The sequence below is a fragment of the Melopsittacus undulatus genome, chromosome 4, assembly GCF_012275295.1.
Source record: "Melopsittacus undulatus isolate bMelUnd1 chromosome 4, bMelUnd1.mat.Z, whole genome shotgun sequence".
Classification (NCBI taxonomy): Eukaryota; Metazoa; Chordata; class Aves; order Psittaciformes; family Psittaculidae; genus Melopsittacus; species Melopsittacus undulatus.
In genome coordinates this window covers 35,592,140-35,608,679 of record NC_047530.1, presented here as the reverse complement: position 1 = coordinate 35,608,679, position 16,540 = coordinate 35,592,140, and the positions used below count along the sequence as shown (strand labels likewise).

General features: G+C 45.7%; 1 protein-coding gene across 7 annotated transcripts in view; it reads right to left on the bottom strand.

Annotated features, from left to right (window-relative positions):
* Nucleotides 1–4,378: 4,378 nt before the first annotated feature.
* Nucleotides 4,379–16,540, bottom strand: part of ANGEL1 (angel homolog 1) — a 55,042-nt gene continuing 42,880 nt past the window's right edge. For 2 of the 7 annotated variants that reach the window (XM_034061877.1, XM_034061879.1), the window contains exons 2-10: nt 11,376–11,972; nt 10,633–10,859; nt 9,949–10,018; nt 9,111–9,544; nt 8,481–8,607; nt 7,513–7,623; nt 6,816–6,885; nt 6,232–6,395; nt 4,379–5,389 (exon numbers count right to left, since the gene is read on the bottom strand). In XM_034061877.1, coding sequence (XP_033917768.1) covers nt 5,220–5,389; nt 6,232–6,395; nt 6,816–6,885; nt 7,513–7,623; nt 8,481–8,607; nt 9,111–9,544; nt 9,949–10,018; nt 10,633–10,859; nt 11,376–11,739 — 1,737 coding nt within the window. In that variant the 5' untranslated portion in view covers nt 11,740–11,972 and the 3' untranslated portion in view covers nt 4,379–5,219. Of the gene's footprint in view, nt 5,390–6,231; nt 6,396–6,815; nt 6,886–7,512; nt 7,624–8,480; nt 8,608–9,110; nt 9,545–9,948; nt 10,019–10,632; nt 10,860–11,375; nt 11,973–13,972; nt 14,327–14,973; nt 15,143–16,540 lie in introns of those variants that run through there. The other 5 variants (XM_013129019.3, XM_034061875.1, XM_034061876.1 and 2 more) reach the window with 5 other exon arrangements.

The following is a 16,540-nucleotide window of genomic DNA, read 5'->3' as shown; positions in this document are numbered from 1 at the left end:
GCTCAAACCCAGGAGTTGGCAATAGACTTCAGCAGCACTCAGTCTCCTTGCTCCCCTATTAAATACTTAATAATATTAGCAAAAAAAGACTAAAATGCCGTAACTTCTATAAATCTCTGCTTCAGATGCTTGCTTGAAAATACCCTCTACCCCATGTCTGACAGATTTTGCTAAAAATCAGGTAACTCCTAAATCTCCTATAGATGTACAGATCACAGTGATTCCTACACAGTGGCATGAGAACAGCAAAACAATAACTTCGCCACAGCTCAGCTTAAAAATAACACTTTCTGCTCCCTCTTAGATCAGGCTTTTCCCCTGCTACTGAGAGCCTGCAGTTCTAAGTTTTTAAGTCAGTCAGAGATTGGGCTACTTGGACCTTAGTGAGAAACCTTTATTGTGGAAAGGATACACACAACTCAGTGAAGCAGTAAGAAACAGAAAACAACCCAGCCAGCTACTACACTGAGAAGCCCACAGCTGCAAAACTTCAGTCTCTCACATGCCTAAATGCATATAAAAATCCATTTATAAGAGAGCGAGAGTGAGCCTTAAGAGCAGCATTCATGCAGAGACTGCAAGACTACAGAAGGCAAAGGCATATGATGTGCTATGAAATGCAGGCCATTACAGAATTCAGTTAACTCAGTTGAGCTGGCTTTCCTGGATTACATTTTTATTTTGGTAAAGAGTGACTGCCATCCTATCTCCAACCTCACTCTGTGGGAGGGACGGAGGGGAAGGATAGCTTTAGAATAACTACTGCACCCATCTACCTCCAGGTTCAGTTCAGGAGCACTCCTGAAAGTGGCCAGTTAGTGAATAAACTTAAGACTGCTATAGAAAGCTTTCCATCCATCCTGAAAAGACTAAAAAACTAAATAACACTGCTAAAGCTTGAAGTCTTGTTTTGTGTGTAGAAGGAAAGACTGGATGAAATAAATACATCTTTTGTTGTAGCACATACCAGCTTCTAGTCCTTCTCCCATTTGCCACCTCAGCACCTTGAAAGCTGCTGTTTGTCTAACCAAAGTTAGGAAAAAAATTCCAACTCTACTATACAGCATTCCTATCCCCTTAGAACACAAGAATGTGCAGTCTGGATCTCAAACAAATAAAAGGAAAAAGAGCTTCAAGACTAGAAGGATATTTTCAGTGGAAGTTGGCGGATAACTTGCCTTGACAGATGCTAAAGTTGTACAGCTGACGAAAGGAAGGAGCTTGAGGCATGCCAAATGTTAAATTAGACATCCCGGTTATCATTACGGCAGGTGAATTCTTTACAGAAACTCAGATTTTTAAATACTTCATACTTTGAAACACAATGCAGTATATTCAGTTGCAGTGATCATGCAGTTTGTGCACTTCAGTGTGATGGTACTATGGAAAGCACTACATGCTGGGCAGCTACAGCCTAGTAAGGCCCAGGTCTTACTTAGACAGCAATTCAATTAACTTGCACAACAGGAAGCCTGCTTGTAAAGGCAATGGTGTCCCACTAAGGCTTGCACAGCCTTCATTCAGGTAAGCCACAAAAGGCTTCATCTACATTTGGATGAGCTATGGATACGCCTGCAAATCCCCAACAGTACTTTCAATAAATGTTCATTAGTGAGTTGGCAATAGGAGGAGAAATTGCACTGCAGCAACAGCCTGCTTTGCAGACTGTTTGCCAACACCACTTAAATATTATTAGGAGCAGGACACGTGCTTTGATCTGCTCTTAAAAGAGATTCTTTCTGAGATGCTGAACTCTTCTTAGCGCCACCAGGAGACTTCTCAGTGAAAAGGAACTAAGGTCAAGTATATTTCAGAGTTCTGTGCTTCACAAAGTAGGTGGTACACATGGTACTAATGAAACTGAAACTTTGTTTCATGTAACAAGTTATTCTCATCATAAGTGTTGCTTCAGAGCTCCCACCCCTCCCACTTAACGCTTCAGGGGCAAGGGAAACCACTATCTTACGGTGTAACAGTGTCTAAATGTTAAATTTATAATAAGACTGATCTGTAAATAATCCTACTCATAGCTTTTAATTGAAGAAATATGGCTGCAGGAAAAAATACACATCAGTAACTCAGCAAGATAACGGGGTACCGCAGTCGTGGGAGAACAGCTGCTGGACAGGTACCTCGTAAAGAAAAGGATGCATAAGGAAGACCTCGAGGAGCAGCCAAGTTTAATTTAAGAAAAGAGCAGAAACTAGAGCAATTATATTGTTTACCACTCCTCCCACCCCATGCAATTGGGAAAACTGATTATAAAGTGCAACATCCTGAAGTGATGAACTTAAAACTCTGAGAAAGTGAAGGAAGTCCAACTTCTAAGTCGCATAACTAAATACAGCCTACCAGCGTGGTGCAACCTAAGCTGTTATCTAGCAAAGATACTTTGTCAAATATGTGTTTGCCTCTACAGCTGCATGCTCCTGCAGCTTAGGAAACTGTAACAGGGCATATATACACACTGCTAGTGGTCTCTGGCATCCCTTCCCCTAAGTGCCAGTCTCCATGAGCTACATCACTACTACCTCTTTGATACCTTCTCTTTCTAAGTATAGCAGATATTCCTATCACAATTCCTATCATATACAGATTAAGTCAGGAAACAGTATTGAGAGCTACATCTGTAATCTTAGTTATGTGTCCCACCACAAGTTGCTCATTACCACAGCCTCTTATTGTATCAGTGTGTGCTATTCTTAAAGCAGTATAGAACTATATAGTAGTTGCTATTTTAGGGGTAGCGATCTTGCCACCCACCCCTTCTCCAAACTTCTCCTATAGCTCCCCCAAAGCTGGAGGCATTCACAGGCCTCCAGATCCATTTGATGTTAACTCCAGATTGCTCTAGAATACATTTTTCTTTCCTTTCCTGAGACATGCCAAGCCTGTAGGGATCCATACCAGAGCTTCACAGACTGTGGTCAAAACCACCAAGTGATAAACTCTTGTGTGTCTGTATGCAGCCACTAGCAATGGTCCTGCATTTCTGCAATAGTTACACCTATGAATGCTCAAGGAAGCATTTGGGAGCTGCAGGGCTCTCCAGGAACTTTCTAACCTTCAGAAAGAAGACTCAGAGGACTTGCAGGCATTGTCCTGTGGTTTCTCAGCACATGACTCCATATCCAGTGTTCAGCAACTTAACCATTTAAAGTTGAGATCATACTATTTCACATATCAAAAGCAAAAGCATTAGCTTGACCTGTGGAACATTAGATTTTCCAACAAAATACAGCTGGAACCTTAAAACCCCCCTGAGAGATGCCTTCATCCAAGTTACCAACACAAAAGTCAAGTCTTTGGTTTAAATAAAATGGAAGAAGCACTTACGATGTTGAAGCACAGCTGCTATCATGTCCAGTTAGATCACAGAACTGGCAGGGTGCTTTGGCCAGTGCAGTGGCAACCAATTCATCTGATGGTGTACTCCTTATGGGTCTCAACAGGTGGGAGGCAGGAGGGCTGCTTTCACAAAACCCTTAATCAATTCACTGTCAGACCTAGCCAGCAATTACAACTGAAACAGATAGCCGAAGTTGTAAGTGCCAACACTATGTATCACAGTGGTTTTTGGTTTGCTTTTGGTTGGTTGGTTTTAAACCTTCCAAGTTTCCTATTACAATGCTAACAGCTGGTGGGAGTTATCTACAATCAGGCTTCTTTCTGGCAACCTCTTTTCAAGCCTGGCAGAAAATTAAGATCTCAGTTCACTGATTTCCCTTTCCTCCCCTCCCTTTATAAATGCAATCAATTACAAATCAGAATAAGAGTACTTGCAGAAATTAGTGCAGCTGTCAGATAAGCAGAGCCATAGAAAAACACAGCTCTGCGTACCTCCCCATGTACAAAACACCAGTGCCACACCAGAACCTTTACCTGTGAAATTAAGGGCAAACAAATCTTATTCACCCCAGACTGTTGTTCACTAACACAGACTATGGGATGGCAAAAGCCATCCACAAATCACCAGGCAAATCACCAACATCTGTCAGGGGCAAGAAGGGAATATGCAGTCCTCACACAGTCATATATGGGACAGAACATGATCCCACACATACATACCTTGTTTCTGTACAGTTTGCAGAAGTGAGCTGTAAAAGGTGGGCAGTACTTGCTTTCTTTGGGAGGAGTGGAAGGGTTGCTGAGTGCAAACTATTTTGCAAGACAAGCTTGGTGCCAAATAAACCAACTCTGGTGTTTGGGAATGTGCTGGGAGACAACAGTTAGGCCCACTTCTTCCCTCTCTTCAACCTTCATTACTACTATCTTGTGGAGCAAATTTGTTCTCTTTCCCATCACAGCCAGCAAAGCCTCATTAAGCAAGTCCTCAGAGGGTTCAGCTACCACAAACACAAGGTGCTGCAGTTCATATTTTTTTCTTAGATTAGAAAAAATTTATTTTTTCAATAAAGAAAGTGACATTTAAGACATAACCCAAATAAAGCCCAGGAAGAGAGTACACTATTTCAAGTCTCCTCATACCTTCCCACAAAAACCTGAAGTGGGATCAGATTTCCCTGCCTCATTCGTGAACAACTGATAATGGTTTTGCCAATACTGCTCTCATATCTTACGGAAGAACTCAGCAGAAAATGTCAGGCTGATCTAGGGAATCTGCTCTAGGAACAGGTAAAGTTCTACTGGGTTTGTATTTGCCAAGCCACTGCCAGCAAAAGTACACTGTAATCCAAGTGACTGACAATCTGGCTCCAAGTTACACAGCCTTTCCCTTCATACTTCATAAGCTATCACTGAGAAATTACCCATTGCTTTGGTGTGATAGAATATTGGTGTATACATCCCCAAATCCTTAGTACCATTTAACTAACCAGATGTAGGCAGCATTGTCCTTCTTGTTCCCAGATGCTTGAAGATCTCACACGGGGTCAAATTAACATGGGAGTTAACAGTGGTTCCAGCAGCACTAAGACATCTGCTAAACAAAGCAGTGTAACAAGGATCCCTTTAAGAGATGGTAGTGTCTAAATACAACTGGAAGCCCACTGGGAACACAGCTCAAGTATGAAGAGACACACAAAATACCAATGCAAAAAGCACTCAAACTCTTCCATTCCTGCTTTTTCTGAGGGAGTAAGGGGAGAAAGGGACTTCTAGGGCATGATGAGAACATAGTTTTCTTGCAAGCAGGTTGTGCAATCCAGAGCCTCAATTGCTATATTCAGAACAGCTTCTCTTTAGGGAAGGAACCAACACTAACCCTCTCTGAGGCTGGCGATCTCCAAGCCAAAGCTAGCCAGCAGACAGAGATGATCAGATGAACAAAAAGAATTTGGTAAGCCATTCGCCATCAGCAGGACATCTTCAGAGAGAAGGGAGAGGCGGCCAAGCAGCTTCAGGGCTCCATCCTGGTACAGTCTGCGACCTGACAGAGAATATAGAAAGAAGTATCAGCCAGAGACTGATGCTGTAGATTAACTCTACACACTCACAGAGGAACATCTGTAAATATTTTCCTATTCTTTCCCTAATGAACAAAGACAGTCTGCACAAAGACTGCATGCACCTTCGTGCCTAGATATGAAAGAAGTGAGCATCCTATATGGCTGTTGTTCAATTTTTCATATACTTGTAAGCACAGGAATCAATCAAACTCAATTCACCAGGCAGCTGCTTACATGAAAAGTTCCTTTCATGGCACTAAGTCGTATCAATAGGTTCATATTCTCCCCTAAGGACAAATTAATCTCTCCATTCCTAACCTCTTCCCCAATGTTCCTTCTGACATGATCTAAACTAGCTCAGAAACAGCTCCTGGATGCATTTACACACAGTCTTTCATCACCTTATCTCCTGTTTCAGGTTGCAGAGAGGTGGTGCCATTGTAAGGTATCCAGTCACCACCTTCTAAGGCTAGTATGTGGTCTCAGACAAGCCATAAGTCCAAGCCTTGAACTTAGGACCCAGCACTGGAACACAAGTAAAATGCTTACACAAAAGAACAGAATCCATTCTGTTCCAGCTTCCTCAAAAGTCTACATGAACATAAGCTAAGTAGCTTCAGTTTTTCCACAGCAAAGATAAACAGTGTCTTCTTATGATACCTGAGCAAATGCTTCCACTGTGTGCATCGCTTCAGTCAAAGTCACACCATGTAGATCCACCCCAGATTAGCAAAATGCAGTGCCAAACACTGAGCTGCATTCTGGCATGTCTCGCAGCCCTCTCCCAACATCACAGGGATAAGCCCTGCACTGCCACACTCACCCCCCCTGTTCCTATTCTCCACAGGCTCTGCTGAATAGAAGATATAATCAACAGTGGTTCCAAGTCCCATGGGCATCGTTGTGACCTCTGGGCGTCCCCTCTGTGGCAGGAAGTGGCTGTAGACAGAGGTCAGGTTGAGGCCATGCTGGATAATACCTGAAGACCTGCACATGAAAAGCCACCATTTACCAAGGAAAGAAAGAGTACTGCAGTCACAGCTGAGATTGGATGTTCCCTTGCTTATGCAACTGTCAAAACTATTTCTATATTGTGAATGCATAAAAGACAGTCTTTCCAAATTATTCACTCCACTTACACCAAAGACAAAGCTGACTATGAACTCCCTTTGTCTCCAATACCCAGTCCTGTCTATGCTCTTCATTCTTCACCTCACCAACACAATGCTGACAGAATAGCACCCAGCTGCTGGGACAACCCTGGGTGGATCTGGCTCTTCCAGACAGCCCTCTTTACTCTCTTCCACCCCAAAATTTATTTCAGTCTTTACTTCAGCCAGACTTTCAGCTCTCACGAAAATGCAACCGGGCTTGTAGAGTGAGGCCATTGAAGATGCACTGAATTACCTTGGGACGAATGGCTGAGGATCAGGGTCTTTAACCATGGCAGCAGGCTTGCACCAGTGTGGAGGGCGGTCTGCAAAGGAGCAAAGAGAGTCCAGCCAGACCTACACAGATCCTGGCACAGGCTGCTCAACCCAAGTCTGAGAAGCTTCTCCTGCCATCAAATGAATCTTTTTGCCCAAGAAGACCAGATAGCTTCCAGCCACAGGCACCTTGAAGAAAAATATTCAAAGGAAACCCCAGCTCTAAGACTAACAGGAACATTCTAGAGCAGATCAGTACAAACCACAGGGAAGTCATACTCTGTTCTGCTAAGGATATGTCCTTGAAGCATTTATTATTGAAGCTTAGGGTACCTCAACCTTTGCTCTCTAAGAAAGGTCATTTTCCTTAGCCTACAGCTTACTCAAAGGGCCTTTAGAATGGCAGAACAGAAACGGAGACAGCAGAACTAGATCACTTTGTAACAAACAGCCTCTAAAAGAGGCTGAATCTTTATGCATCTCAAGGAACATAGTCAGTGTGTACGAGGGTGGTAAGACTGTACTCCTCTGAACTCTCATAGAACCCATTAGTAACCACACAGCCACAGAAGGCACCCTTCTGATTTCCTCTATTCTCACCAGGCATTACATCTACCCCATGTTTTTATCAAAATTGAGCTAGGAGAGACATAAGCTGGAAAGTTTCCCATTAGTACCTGGTTTAGCATCTGTCACACCTTCCAAAAGGACCAGATGTGCTGGTCGTTCACAGGCAAGATTGCAATAATGAAACTGTAGCAGGAAGTCCCGGCTGTACTTACGTCTGCCTGCAGAGAAAAATACAATTTAAAGAAGAAAATGACTGCAGCAAAGTCACATCTACAGGGGACACCTCCATACTCTTTATACCTCTTAAGCCTCTTTAGTTTGAGAGAGGTTTTTGTGCCCAAGCACTCTGATACCATGAGAATGCGAATCACTTAACAACCTAAATGTAGAACAGAACAGACGCATAAACGTAGAAGAGAGCATAGTCATTGCTATCCCTTTAGCTAATGCAACAGTCTTAATCAGCACCTTGGTGAAATAAATTAAGATGCCTCCTCTGAGATACCACAAGTTCAAGGGACTTTCAAGCAGATGAGTTACTGTACAACTCAAGGAAACATCTGCCAAAAATGAAAAAACAATTCCAGAGATCAGGCTCAATACAAGCTCTACATTCAAGATTCCAATAAAAGCTATTTAGTGTGGGCTCCTTTTTTTTTTTTTAAACCCTAAGGATAGTAGAGAATAGCCATGATTGTAAATGGGCCCTTTGGAATGATTTCCTAATAGTGGTGTGCAAATACTGCCCAGAACCTCTCCCACAAACACCTGCAGCTAAACATAGTTTGCAACTGCACGAAAATGTAAGTCTGGGAATATGAAAGCCATACAAAGAGCAATGGGTACTGGTAGGAGAACATTCAGCTCTTGACTAGAGAAAGAAAATGGCAGAAATGGGGCTACAGCAACAGACCCCAGAAAAATTAAATTTAACTCATATACCAAGGAAATTGGCAGAAGAAGAGAATCTTTGCTGAGTACCTCATGTAACATATGCCTAAGCTACTGAGACAGCAAGGCCCACAGACTGTCCATCCTCAGCAAACTTATGTACTCAGTGCACACCAGAGCTCACCTTGTTTCTTTGGCTGGCACAGGGTGACATACTGGCAGCTGTCTGTTACACCCAAGGAGCTCGGCCACAGTGGGGCCAGCATTTTCCGTGAATACAACTGTTGGGAAAAGTCCTCCTGACCAGACACCTGCATGGAGGCCAGAAAGAGTCAGCAACACAGAGCAGAACTTTTGCGTGCTATAGACAAGGTAAGTATATACCTGTCAAGAGCAACAGGAGAGTGCCTCATAGAAAGGCATGAATGAAGCTGTTCACAATATGGTGCAGATATAATAAACCCTTCAGAAATTCTTGGTGGATTTGTACTCCCCTACACTTTCATGTACAGTCATGCAGGCACAAAAATCCCATACCAAGGGAGAACCAGGACCTGAAATGGTCTATTATCCCCAGTCTGCCTCAAGAGAAGCCAAAAGAGCAGTGGTGGAAACAATGCACACACATTTGTCCTCTTCTTTCCGCAGCAGTGCTGGAGGAATTGGAGGAGACTTCTGAATAACTGAATTAATTATTGAGACTATTTCCTCATGAGAGGAAGAATGCAGCCATACATTCTTTACATTTACATGCATTTCTCTACAGCAGCATGCTATAATGAGCTACCCAACCCCAGTCCTGGCTGCCATCTACCTTCCAGGCTGGCATCCCATGGTAGGAAAGTTCCCCATTCCGGATGAACTTGTAGAGTGGAGAATCAGGTACAGAGTTCAGGTCTCCACACAAGATGACAGGATAGTAGCTTCCCTCAGTAGTTTTTGCAATCTTGTCAATCTCTGCTAGGAGCAAGGCCATTTGGGCCAGTTTGATATCTCCCCGCCGGGGATTGAACAACACATGAGTGTTAGCCACACACAAAGGACTGACTGCCTTCAGATCTAGGTCCTCTGGGAGCAGAGGCTGCAGCAGCAGCACCAAGCCCACATTATCCCGATTGAGGACGTCTAGGCCAGGCCGGAAGTATTCTATGGGGCTGAAGCTGATCAGCTGGAACCTGCTGTGCTTATAGCACACTGCACAGCCATCTGTCTTCTTCCCAGTTCTCCGCTTATAAAAGCATGTGAAGCCTGAAAAGAAACCATCACCTGTTAAAAAATTTATCCAGTCACTACCTCAGGCTCCCACCATGAGCTAGGGAGTTCAGCAAGTCTGCGCAGCAGAAGAGGTTCCTACTGCATTTGGGTTCAGCATTACATCCAATTCTGTCCCAGGAATCACAGTTTATCACTGAGCATATTGTTTCTTTCATTGTCCTTCTACAAGTCTGTCAGCTTTGTTACTCTGTCAACTCTGAGAAATATCAATTACAAAAAAAAGGGTAAAGGTCTAGGCAGATAGCTCAGTAAAGCCACAATACCTGACAAATAGAAAGAGCTCTCTCAAGACCAAGTGCTTTGAAGACATTAGGCAGGAAGCACTACCTGGCCAGTTCCATGAGCTGGAGGTACAGACACACAAAAGCAGGACATACCCATCCCCTTGAATGTTGGTTCTAGCTGCTCCCAGTAATGGTTCTCTTGCACCTCCTGGAGACACAGAACCTAGAAGGGAGGCAGAGACGTCACTCACTCCACCAGTATTTGCTAGTTACCTTGTTCAGGGGAAGGAAGAAAGCGGAAAAGTGCACTCACATACCAACCCTACAACCAGAAAGGTGATTGCTGCAACTCTGTCCTGTACTTTCCAGATAGAGAGCAATAATTTTCTGCATCACATTAGCTTATCATTCAGTTTCCCAGTGATGAGGCAGAAGATCTTCATTACACAAAAAGGACTCAAGGAACAGAGAAAGACATGAAGTCCCTTCTATGCAGGCTTCCCCTCCTGTGCTGCCTTATAAACCTGGTCCTTTCCTCCTGCAACACACATTATCTCTTCCTCTACTTCTGCTTTTTAAAGAAGCCCTGATATCAAAGTACAACTAGCTTCTACAGTAACACAATCAAAGCAGAATAAACATTAAAAAAATGGATGCACAAGGCCTCTCGAAGACTCTCAGAGGAATGGAGGAATCAGTGTTCAGTTATCAAGCAGGCTGTATTTTCTAAGGACTTTCACCTCATTCTTTTCATTTTTTAATCCTATTAATTTTAATTGCACACAAGGAATTCAAATTCTGGTGACACTGATGTAGAAAAGGCTCAGTCATACTCACATCAGGATCCCAGTGCTGGATTTCCTGCAAAATGTTTGGAAGGCGGTAGTTCCAGTTCAGGATGTCTGGATGACAGTGTTGATAGAGATCAAGGCTCTGCTCCACCAGGTCCTGGGCAAGGATGTTGTAAGACATGACTCGAAATTCAAAGAGAGGCGTGTTTTTTGGGACCTGCTCTAGCTCATATGGCTTGATAGAAAGATCTTCCCAGTCTCTCCATAAAACCTCTGTATGCAAGAGACAAAAAGCCAAGTTACATCCATGCTGGGTGCTCAACCTTTGTTACCCTGGGACCCAGAAAACAACCATTCTCTTCCTCCAAACTAAGGTCCTCTAGCCTCTGTGCAAACCCTCACCCACTCTGTTTTTCAGGTGCTCTTCTAGGATGCCTTTGGATGATTGTCAACGGGGGTAGCATAACAGAAGACCAGAGTCAAGCATACTGAAGCACTCAGCCAGGTTTTGGTTGCTTTTTATATTACAAAACCAGCATTTTGGAACAGTTCCTGGAAAATTAACATATATTGATGTTCAGAACAGATGGTCTTACAGCACTGAGACTACTAGCCATGACCAGCCCTCCCTCAGCAAAAACTCACTCTGCAGCTTTCACTAGCAGATCCTGTCAATTCTGCATGGACAGATACAATCAATGTCTTACTGACAATAAGCCCAGACACAATAACCTGACTACAAACCTAAATCCCAACCCAAACATTAGGTTCAGAGCTGTTACTACTGACCATGGTAGGGTACCTCTGTCGGGAGAGAAGAAAATTGTACCATATCCTGAATGGGCCAGGCGTGGGGCTCTGTTGGCACCGTCTCTTCATCACACACTAAACTCCAAGCCAGCACAGCTGGGTCTTCATTCTGCAGTTCTACATTGACAGTGGCACAGCCAGCTGTCTGGTGATCCCTCTGTGGCACCACAGCTGCTGAAGGGGCACTGCCTGCTACAGCTGTTTCCTCTGTTGGTAATTCTGCAATTTCAGTCACTTCATGGTCTTGTGGTTCTGAGGAGGCCAAGGCATGTAACTCTGTGAGATGCTCACCAGCACACTGGGTGACTTCAGGAGCTGAATTCAGATCACTGAGGCTAGTCATCAATAGTTCTGAACCTTCTAACCAGTCACTAGTGAGCGTAACTGATACTTTTGCCACTGATGGAGCACCCTCACTGGCTGGCAAATTCCCTACTCCTTCTTCCAGCCACTGCTGAAGAAGGGCTTCTTGTTCTTCTGGGACCAACCTTCCTCTGCTCGCAGTAAAAACGTCTTCTATCTGGGTGGACGTGCTCTTCGCCAGAAGCACATTCTTTCGACAGGTAAAGAAAGCATCTGCCATTTGAAAACAAACAAAACCATCATAAGACAGATGGAAATCCTTTCTCACTCTTTTCTTTTTCCTATGCACATCTGCAGTAACTGTACAATTCAGCCATTCAGGACAGCAACCCAAACAAATGACTTCTCCAAAGAAAAATTATTACTGCTGAGTAACTTATTCCATCTCCTCCTGAACCAGAACTGGACTGCATCTTGTTTGGCCACTAATTATGTTACTGAAAGTCACTGAAACTCTACAGGATGGCAATGGCTTTATCAACTCTATGGAATTATCAAGGCTCTGGAACATCTCTTATGAGAGTGATTGCAGGAGCTGGACCTGTTCAGTCTAGAGAAGACTGAGAGGGGATCTCATAAATGTATATAAGAATCTACAAGCCAGCAGGATGGTGCCACACTCTTTCCATGGTGCCCAGCAACAGGATGAGGAGCAATGGCCATAAACGAAGACATGTGAAGTTTCACCTCAACATGAAGAACTTCTTCAGACTGAGGGTGCAGAGCACTGGAACAGGCTGCCCATGAGGGTTGGTTGTGGAATCTCCCCTTCTGGAGACATTCAAAACCCACCTGGACAGGTTCCTGTGTAACTTGTTCTAGGTGGCCCTGCCTTGGCTGGGGGTTGAACTGGGTGATCTCCAGAGGTCCCTTCCAACCCTGGCGATTCTGGGAGTCAGTGAATGCAGTGCCACAGCTAGTCAGCCAAGCTAAAAGGCCTTGAGGAAGCACTATCAGCTCTCAGCAACACATGCAAAGCACAGTCTGTAGAAGTTAGCTGATAGGGTGCATGGGCCAAGAAGCCAGACTCTTGCAGATTACCACTTGGAGCATGTTTCTTTCCACAGACTGAGTAACAAAATTGCTCTCAGCTAAGAACAAACATATCACAAGAATGTAATAAAGAGATGAAAAATAAAGACACAGAGGACCCAACAAGTGTGGTTAAAAGCCTTATTAGAAAGAATATATGCACAGAAGTAGCCCTGGTAAGAATTACAGATCACCTCATGACCGACATCTGTGGTAAAAAATTAAAATAACCCCTGTTGTTAATGTAACATTTGAATGTACTAATATTGTGGGGTAAAGTAGAATATGACAGGGACTCTTCACTTGCACCTATACAACAGATGACGGTATTAATGTTTTGCTACAAATTCTACACAGATACTTTTTCTCTACTGTATCCCTGTGACAAGTCAGTGAGCCACAGCAGTGACATGCAGGTGTCAGCAACATCCATGTATGCTTTTATTGTCTTTTTTGTGTCAAAGCTTTCGGTGTCAGAAATGGAGCTTTAAGAACCAAACTCCTCATAGTTTTGCAATTAAGTTCATGAAGGTCCAAACACCAAGTCAGTATTTTCACGCACCATTAGCCAGACATGGCTGTTATAAACGCCTCTCACTACAGGAGAGGAGCTGAATTTGAGACAAGTCAGCTGGCTGTTCACAATGATCAGAGTGTGCTACAGGCCTGTGGACAGGTTCAAGCAGTCACCAGGCCCTGGAAAGTACCAGCAGGACCTAGGAAGCCAAGTGAAATACTGATGCACACAAAGCAAGAATCCATGCATGAGTCAACAGCAGGTCCTTGGGGAGGCACAGACCGCAGAGCAGCTCAGCTCCGAACATCTCCCCAGACCTGCAGCGCAGGTCCGGGTCAGAAGGCCCAAGCCCCCCCGCAGCCTGCAGTGTGCCACTGCAGCACAACAGCTGGCTGCTGCTCCCTCCAACACCCAGCCCCCCGCGCTGCCGGCGGCTGAGCAGCCTCAGGCCCACACCTGCCCACCCCTCCCGCTGCTCAGGGTGAGGGCCTTGGGGAGCTGCGGGGCAGTGGAGACACCCCCGGCTTCCAGCCGCCGAGGCCTCTCCGGCCGCTTTGCCTTCAGGCCGGGTCTTGGGGAAATGAGGGGCGCCCGCACCCCGTCCCCCAGGGCCCCCACCGCCGGCTCCCTGGGCCAAACCGCCGCCCCCCAGGGGCCGGGTTACCTCGGAGGGCCCGGAGGAGCCGCGCCGCCGGCAGCAGTACATAGCAGATAACAGTACCGATCATACCGCCCGGCTCGGCACGGCACGGAACGGAACGGCACGGAACGGCCTCCACCGCCCCGGCACGGCCCCAAAGAGGGGACGCACGCACCGGCTCCGCCTCAGCAGCGACCTCACGGCCTCGGGCTGAGCCTCGTCGCTGCGCAGGCGGTAGCCACGCAAGGCACTCACCGCGCCGTGCCGGCACCGCGCTGAGCTAGGCCGCCGCGGTACACCGGGCTGCGGACGGACCGGGGCCGGGCCCACGGCCTACGCCGCACTGGGCCGCCCGCCTCAGGGAGGCCGCGGCCAGTGGGTGGGGCAGCCCCGGCCGCGGTGGGCCGGGCCAGGCCCGCTGTGAGCCCCGGGAGCCGCTGCGGCCGGGCTCCGCAGACGGCCGGGCCGTGCGGTGGGACCCTGCAGCCCCGGGGGCCAGGAGCAGTGACCGTGGGCAGGGTGACAGCGGCTTTCTGGCCCTGCCACCCCGAAACTTGTGTTTTCAAACGGAAGTTTTCATCCCCAGATATCCAGAAATACAAACAGAAAGGAAAATTTCGGCTATGTTTTGGTTTGGGTTTGGGTTTTTTATCCCTGGAAAGACACCAAACAAATAAAATCCCATTTGCTCCAGATGAGTTAATAATTACAGCAGCTTTGCAAACACTGTTGGTGTTAGTCAATAGAGACAAACACCATTGGGGTGAGTGAAACGCAGGTGCAGGACTGTGCTCTCTTTGCATAGGCTGCTCACAGGTCACCACAACTCTGCAAAATGACTCCCGCTCAGCTGGCAGTGAGCACGTCATGGCCTTTGCAAGTACTTACCTATTACATTTTGAAACCAGACAGTTTCATGTGAAAAGAGAAGTCCTGGCTGAAGTCTGCATTCATGATGGGTACAACATCTAAAGGCAAACAGATAGAACTGAGCACCACTACAGCTCTTTACACCAAATACATACTTTTAATGTGATCTCCGTAGCCTTCTTTCAAAATCTTTTCAAGATGGGCACTTGCAATGAAGTCAAGACTCATGTCATCTCTGCCTTTTGCTGATGAGTGCTGCCAAACTGCTCCCTTGATGGTGACCAGCTGGTGTCTCATGGTTTATAATTAGTTGAAACTGGTTCCAGACTTCCTCAACTTGTTTATCAATGACCTGGATGAAGGGATACAAAGCTGGAAGCAGTGGCTGATATACCTGAAGGCTGTGCTGTCATTCAAAGGGACCTTGGTAGGCTGAAGAATTGGGCAGAGAGAATTTCATGAGGTTCAACAAGGGCAAGTGTAGGGTATTGCACCTGGGGAGGAATAACTGGAGTACTGCATCCAGCTCTGCAGTCCTCGGAACAGGAAAGAGAGGGTCCAGAGCAGAACCGTAAAGATGACCAGAGGGCTGTAACCACTCTCTGCAAGGCTCTCTGAAGGAGAAGACTCCAGGGAGACCTTATTACAGACTTCCAATACTTAAAAGGGTCTTATAAAAAAGATGGGAATAGACTTTTTAGCCGGGCCTGTTGTGCCAGGATGAGGGGTGATGTTTTTAAACTAAAAGAGGGAGCATTCTGGCTGGATGTGAGGAAGAAACTCTTTACAATGAGTGTGGTAAAATACTGGGACAAGTTGCCCAGAGAGGTGGAGATGCCCCATCCCTGGAGACATTCAAGGCCAAGCTGGATGTAGTTCTGGGCAACCTGATCCAGTTGAAGATGTCCTTGCTCATTGCAGGGAGGTTGAACTAGATGAGCTTTGATGGTCCTGTCCATCTCAAACTATTCTGTGATTCTGTGATAACCCCAAGTACCAGTACAAGCTGGGAGCAATGGCCATAAACTGAACCACAAGAAGTTTCACCTCAACATGAGGAAGAACTTCTTTAGATTGAGGGTGCAGAGCACTGTAACAGGCTGCCCAGAAGGGTCCTGGAGTCTCCCCCTCTGAACACATTCAAAACCCACCTGGACACGTTCCTGTGTAACCTGCTCTAGGTGGGCTTGTCTTGGCAGTGGGTTGGACTGAGTGGTCTCCAAAGTTCCCTTCCAACCCTGGCAATTCTGGGATTCTGTGAAACACTTTTCAAGGAGCAACCTGCCTCTGACCGTGTTTGTGTCCGTGGCTAGGCTCTGAGCGGATGCTGGAAGTATACAAATAATCATCCCACCAGTCTTCTTTTCAAATCCCCAATTATAAAACATCATGGACCACAGACATGATGTTTTGTTTTAAATACCACAGATGTCTCTGGCAAAGCACAGAATTGGACTGTGGTTTCCCATCTCCTGCTTCAGTAAGCAAACCTCTGGAAACTATCAGTGGTTTCTAGTCAGAAAATGAAGGGTGTTCTCCAGAGGAAGGATCTGCAATATTAAGGGCTGATGACTGGGGCATTTAAAATAAGGCTGTTCTTTACAAGGAAAGCTCTAAGAAAATATCTTCAGGCCTGACCCATATCAGGATAATCAGACTGAAATTAGAGAAGAGTGTTAGCCACTGCCACAGACAAGTATCAGGACAGCCACAGTTGTTTGG